This window comes from Micropterus dolomieu, linkage group LG01 (genome assembly GCF_021292245.1).
Source record: "Micropterus dolomieu isolate WLL.071019.BEF.003 ecotype Adirondacks linkage group LG01, ASM2129224v1, whole genome shotgun sequence".
In the NCBI taxonomy this organism is placed as follows: Eukaryota; Metazoa; Chordata; class Actinopteri; order Centrarchiformes; family Centrarchidae; genus Micropterus; species Micropterus dolomieu.
Genome location: NC_060150.1, coordinates 3144813 through 3151767, shown reverse-complemented (window position 1 = coordinate 3151767; position 6955 = coordinate 3144813). Strand labels below are relative to the sequence as shown.

Below are 6955 nucleotides of genomic sequence, written 5' to 3'. Positions count from 1 at the left end.
GAGGACGGATCTTGATGCTGGATGAGTCTGTAGATTCACTGAGTGCTGACACTGAGGGGTAGTTGTGTAGAAACTGGGTGTGATCCTCTGTGTGTGAGAGCTGCTTCAGCTCAGCGTCTTTCCTCTTCAGCTCAGTGATCTCCTGCTCCAGCTTCTCCTGAAGCTCTTTGACTCGACTCACTTCAGTGTCCTGCTGGGATCTGAGCTGCCGCTTCACATCAGACCTTCTTTTCTCCATCAGACGGATCAGCTCAGTGAAGATCTTCTCACTGTCCTCCACTGCTTTATCAGCAGAGCCATTGATAGCCTCCACCTCCTGCTGAAGCACCTTCACATCTTTCTGTCTGTCCAGGATTCTCTGCTGGATGTTTTGTCGACTCACCTTGAGCTCTCTCTGCCTCTCAGTCCTTTCTGCTGCAGCTGAGACTGTGTCGTGGCCTTTATGTTCATCCACAGAGCAGAGATAACAGATACTCTGCTGATCTGTACGGCAGAACATCTTCATCACCTCATCGTGACGAGAGCAGATGTTCTCCTGGAGCTTCTTGGAGGGCTCCACCAGCTTGTGTTTTTTAAATGTAGGTGATTCAAAGTGAGGCTGGAGGTGTTTCTCACAGTAAGAGGCCAGACAGAACAGACAGGACTTGAGGGCTTTCAGTTTTCTCCCAGTGCAGACATCACAGGCCACATCTTCAGGTCCAGCATAGCAGTGATCAGCAGGAGCAGCTTCGAGTCCAGTCTTCTTCAGTTCCTCCACTAAATCTGCTAACATGGTGTTTTTCAGCAGGACAGGCCTCGGTGTGAAGGTCTGCCTACACTGAGGGCAGCTGTGGATTTTCTTCTCATCCTCTACATCCCAGAAGTTTTTAATACAGTTCATGCAGTAGCTGTGTCCACAGGGAGTAGCCACCGGATCCTTCAGCAGATCCAGACAGATCGAACAGCAGAATTTTTCTCGGTCCAGCTGAACTCCTTGCGCCATTTCACCTCTCAGTGGCAACAACTGTCTGAGTTTCACTTCCTCAGAAGTGCAACTAGTTTGACAGGTAATCAAACTGCGCCTGCACTTAAGGACATGTTGGTTACACCCATCTTCAAACTGTAGATCTGAAGGGGAGGGAACAAGGAAATATATGGACAGAGGGGAGCTCGCTGTGATTTAAGAGCAGGAGGAAGAGGGAGGGGTTATCAAGCTGGGACTTGTTCCAAAATACTTCTTTGCTCCATATTTCTCCAGCTCTTTCTCAAAGTCTGTTCAATGTCAGAGAGCTGACTATATTTTAAAGGAAGCAAACAGAGATTGTATCTTTTAGCACTTTTAGTGCTTTGACACCATTTACCATGATGTGTGACACAATGCACTTTTACTAGGAAGCTTTTTATCAGACTAAAAACATGTTGTGAACTCAAAGTGCAGACAAAGTGAGCTGAGGAGCTTTAACCTCCACTACATCCCTGGTTAGCAGGATGAAGGCGCCCTCTTGTGTTGACTGAGCCGAGACCAGGTGAGAAGCTGGAAAATAGCAGGAAACCCAAAGACCCAAACTTTAGTTTGACCACATGTGAAGGAGGTGACACCTGCAGTTTGAACCCTGAACGTATTTCAGGACAGAACAACGTTTCTTCTCTTATTTCCGGTGTTTTGGCCCATTCCTAAAAGCCCCTGTCCGTCAGCTGGAAGTTCTCAGTTCAGAGGTGGAACGAATTACAATTACTCACGTTACTGTAATTGAGGAGTTTATTTGTGTAGGCTACTTGTACTTTTTGAAGTAGTAGTAAATCTCTAATTTTACTTTTAAGTATTTTTTGTTGAAGGTATTTTACTTCGCTACATTTTCAGTCACATCCGTTACTGAGTAAACAACCTTGCGACCTCTTTGGCTTCAAGAGCAAGAGAACAACAGCTGTATTAAAAGGCATCTGCTGTTACCACCAGTAGCCTAACTAACATTACAGGTGTCCCATGCAGAATAACGGCGCAGCTGCAACACAGCGTCGAAACCAGGTGATTACCATCTCACGCCAATCAGAGGCCAATTAAGGCTACAATTACAGGTTTTAACCATCACTCCTTGAACTGCCTCCTTGGTCTGCCAGCATTTTCTAGTAAAGTAGGCCCATGTAGATTTATAATCATGGATTTATGCATATGTTTTTTAGGAGTCTGTTCACACTGATATAAGCTAATAAAAATGTTCATTTTGCGAAAGTTGAAAACATTAAACAATAATATGTCAATTAAAAATGTTTTGAAAGTACAGCTCCCACAGTGTCTGCTTGGAAAAAAATGTTTCCTTGAACTTTTACTTGTACTTAAGAAAAAGTTCATCAAAGTAACAGTACTTTTACTTAGGTAGGATATTTCTGTACTCTTTCCACCTCTGTCTCAGTTTGAGCTGCAGGTGTGACTTTGGTGTTAACCTGGCTGAGTTTGGCCTGAGCGCTGCGCTGATCCTGGATCAGATGTTCCAGCTGCTTGTTGATGTACACTCAGTAAGCTCCACCTCTGCGCAGCTGTTGGTACACTGGCAGTCAGAGTTTCAAGCTTCAGGATAAAAGAAGAAATAAAGGAGTAAAACAAATAATGAAAATAATTTAAGTGTGTTTTGTCTGACAGCCTAATTTCCTCGGGCAGGTCGTTCCAGAGCCTCGGGGTCCTGACAGCAAAAGCTCTGTCCCCTTTAGCTTTCAGCCTGGATCCAGAAAGAGACAGGAGCCCGAAGACCTCAAACTACACAAAGGCTCATAAGGAGTTAAAAGATCCAAAATCTAATCTGGAGCCAGGTCCTGGAGAGCCTGAAAAGTGATCAATAAGATCTTAAAATCAGTCCTGAAACAAATAGGGAGCCGACGTAAAGAGGATCAAACAGGTGTGATGTGATCGGACCTCTTGGTTCTGGTTTAAAGCCGAGCAGCTGAGTTCTGCACAGTCTGCAGTCGTCTCAAGGTTCTTTGACTGAGACAAGAGAAGAGGCTGCTGCAGTGATCAAGGCGCGAGGAAACAAAAGCACGTACAACAGTTTCTGCATCTCTGACATTTTAAATGGATCTTATTTTTGCAATATTTCTGAGGTGATAAAAACATGACTGGACAAACTTGGAGACGTGTTGCTCAAAGCAGAAACGTCTCGGGTTACGTATGTAACCCTTGTTCCCCGAGAAGGGGAAAAAGACACTGCGTCGGTGACGACACTATGGGAACGCCCCTGGACGTGGCAGGGCTGAACTATGAATGAAACTACTCCAATCCTATTAGTGTTACTAGAACGGTAGTGTGTGACAGCGTAACCGGAGGGGGTATATAAGCACGCCGGTACATAGGACACATTAGCCCTTTCTATGAAGCAAGACACTCCAGGCGGGGTGAGGTGTGGTGGACCGACGCAGTGTCTCGTTCCCCTTCTCGGGGAACAAGGGTTACATACGTAGCCCGAGACGTTCCCCTTCGAGGGAACTCGAAATGCGTCGGTGACGACACTATGGGAACGAGATACCCACTTAGGCTGCACCGAAACCCCGCCTGCCCCCAGCGTGCAGAACCTGACGGCACGACTAGGAGGAGAGCGCACGGGTGCCGGGTGCAGAAGGCAGGTCCAGACTGTAAAACCAGATAAAAGTCATAAAAGTGTGAGGGGTGGCCCAGCCAGCCGCATCACACAAATCCTGGAGTGACGCCCCGGCATGTAAATACTCAGTGCTCTGACAGGGCAGAGCAGATGAAGTCTCCCGTCCTCCGCCGTCAGATGAGGTGGGGGATGAAACGCCTGCAGCACCGTGGACCCTGCCAGTCTGGCCGGAACCTTAGGGACATAACCTGGACAAGGGTGCAGGATGGCCCTGACTCTCCCCGGGGCAAACTCCAGGCATCGGGGAGACACCGCAAGTGCCTGGAGATCCCCCACCCTCCTCAGAGAGGTGACAGCGAGGAGAAAGGTCATCTTAAGGGTCAGGTGCTTGGCCTCAGCCGACACCAGGGGTTTGAAGGGGGCCTCAGCCAGCGCTTTGAGAACCACTGCCAGGTCCCAGGTGGGAACCCTGGAACGAGTCACGGGTCTCATCCTCCGGGCTCCACGGAGGAAGCGCACGACCAGCGGAAGCCTCCCCAAGGGCCCATCACTCAGAGGGGCGTGGGATGCTGCAATGGCAGCCACATATACTTTGAGCGTGGACGGGGAGAGGCCAGCGGAGAAACGGTGCTGGAGGAACTCCAGTATCACAATTACCGAGCAGGTAACTGGGTCCACCGCCCGTTCTCTGCACCAGGTGGTGAACACATCCCACTTTAGGCCGTACATCTCGTGGACGGGGCTCTGGGGCTGAGCAGCGTTTCGACTGCTCCTGTCGTCAGACCCGCCTCTAAGAACTGCGCCCCCTCAGGGGCCAGACTCAGCTGCCACAGGGCGGGGTGCGGGTGAACGATCCGGCCCCCCGCTGGGACAGCAGGTCTCTCCTCAGAGGGACCTGCCAGGGCGGGCCCTCGAGGAGCGATATTAAATCCGAGAACCATACTCGTGCCGGCCAAAACGGGGCTACTAGTAGTAGGATGACGCCGTCCTGGCGGACCCGCTCCAGAACACCCGGGAGCTGAGCCACGTCTGTACCATGGCATCCAGCCCTAGCGGGGCTGGGGGTGATAGGGAGAACGACAGGGGACAGTGTGCCGTCTCTCGGGACGCAAACAAGTCCACGTCTATGGGGCCGAACTCTTCGCATAATAACTCCACCACCTCGGGGTGGAGTCTCCATTCCCCGGGCCTCAACCCCTGTCTCGATAGCAGGTCTGCTCCTGCTCCAGGACTGCGGAGAGTGAGGCGTCTGTTGAAATAATTATTCGGCGACAGATTGCTCCCAACACAGGACCTTGGGACAGGAACCAAGGCTTCCTCCATACAGACAGGGAACGAAGGCATCCGCTCGTAACCCGTATCGGACGGAGCGGATGATGTGGCGTGCTGGAACCTGTTGACGACAGCATCCACTGCTTCGCCAAACAGGCCAGAAGGCGAGAGGGGCGCATCCAGGAGAAAAGCCCTCTCCTTCCCCTGGATGCCTGATAGGTTGAGCCACAGATGGCGCTCCGTAGCCCCCAAAGCCGCCATGGATCGGCCGATGGAACGGGCCATTTCCTTGGTCACACGGAGAGCCGTCGCTCTACGGAGCTCCGTCAGGTCCTCCTCAGAGGGACCTCCCCCTGCGTCACAGTCCCGAAGAAGATCGGCCTGGTATGCCTGCAAGACAGCCATCGTATGTAGGCTGGCACCAGCTCGACCCGCTGCCATGTAGGCCTTGCCCACCAAATCGGACGTCATCCGACACGGCTTGGTGGGGAGCGCCGGCGTGCGGAGGGATGAGGGGAGGTTGGGAGAGAGGTAGCTAGCCAGTGCCTCCTCCACTCGTGGCATCGCTCTGTAGCCGTGCTGTCTGATTCCCGTCACGTTGCCGTAGTCCAGCTGGTGGGACGTAACGATCTGGAAAAAATGGTAGGGGCCGACGTGGGGGTGGCGCTCGGTGTTGCAGAAACCGCTCATCTAGTTTGCTGCCTGCCGATGGCTTCTGCACCGCCTGTGGCCAATCAATGTGCAGCTTGGCCACGGCCCGCGTCACCACTTCCAACAACTCCTCGTATCCTGGCGAGGGCTGATGACGTTCCGTTTCCTCTATGCTAAGCACATCTAGCTCCTCAGAGCCAGAACGTGTCAGCCTTTCCGGACTCGCCCCTCGAGTGGGAGAAACCGAGAAACAGGCTCCCGATCGGGGACAAGGGGAGGAGAATTCCAGGATTCCGCGGATGAGGACCGGAAAAAGGCCTCAGTCGTTCCGGCACCCTCGGCGATCTTGCGTTGTTATTCCCAAGGATCGGAGGCGCCGCGACGCCTCAGCGACCGCGGGGCTTGTGCCACGAGGGGAGCGCATCCGACCATCCTCTAGGAAGACCTGAGACCTCAGCACCCTCAGGGGCAGGGCCTCGCAATGGTCGCAGGCAGCCCTCTCGAGAGCCGCCTGAGCATGCGACATCCCTATGCATGAGACGCACATCCCATGGGTATCACCCTCCGTGTTGAAACGCTCACCTGGGAAGACACACTGTCGGAATCGCTTTGACATGATCTGCTGCTTCGTCTCGATGTCAGGTAGGAGCTTCCAAACATAGCCAGAGTGCCTGCTGAATAGAAAGAAGCTAATGCGTGCTTATATACCCCCTCCGGTTACGCCGTCACACACTACCGTTCTAGTAACACCAATAGGATTGGAGTAGTTTCATTCATAGTTCAGCCCTGCCACGCCCAGTTACCTTCCATTCAAGCTCAACTTCAGCTCTGTTTGTCATTTCATCCAAAACAAAGCAGCTCAATAAAATATCGTTTCTCACAGGAACGACGCTGAAATGGTGACAGGCTTAATGCAGGGAGTTCATTTAGAGCACATACGCAGTGAAAACATTAATACTTGGTGCAGCTTACTGGTAATATTTCACAAGAAGTAGTACTGCAGTATCTCACCACAGAGGCTCGTTGTAGTGAAGGGAAATATTAAAAAGTTCTTGTCCTCTGTAATTAAAATAAGAAACAGCAGGTGGAGCCAGACACACACACATACAGACATCTGTTAAACAGCCATCACTGCTGTTATTGCTGAACCAGGTCAGTGAACGCACCTTGGCCCATTTGAGCGAGGACTTGATCCCGTCTCTCTGTGGATGCATCTGGTCCACGTGGATCCTCCAGTACTGCAGACCGACACACAGACAAGAGACCAGTCAAACACCTGACACAACAGAGAGCATGCTGGGAAACTACAGTGTCAGGCTGTCATCATGTCCTTTAACTCATCAAAACTGCATATTTCACACTGAGCTCCATTACATTTATTTGTGCGATGTTGCTGTCAACACTTAGACTTGTATATATTATTAGATCCATCATATTGATCATTCTTACTGTAATAATAAGTGTCT

The 6955-nt window shown here is 51.2% G+C and overlaps 2 protein-coding genes across 2 annotated transcripts in view; both read right to left on the bottom strand.

The window, feature by feature from the left end:
• The window catches only part of LOC123972576 (E3 ubiquitin/ISG15 ligase TRIM25-like), a 12816-nt gene that overhangs the window by 726 nt on the left and 5135 nt on the right, over positions 1–6955 (bottom strand). The window lies entirely within an intron of this gene.
• The window catches only part of LOC123972618 (E3 ubiquitin/ISG15 ligase TRIM25-like), a gene marked incomplete at its 3' end in the record, with an annotated part of 9817 nt that continues 3091 nt past the window's right edge, over positions 230–6955 (bottom strand). Inside the window, 2 exon segments of the mRNA XM_046052169.1 lie at positions 230–1107; positions 6656–6727. Coding sequence (XP_045908125.1) covers positions 230–1107; positions 6656–6665 — 888 coding nt within the window.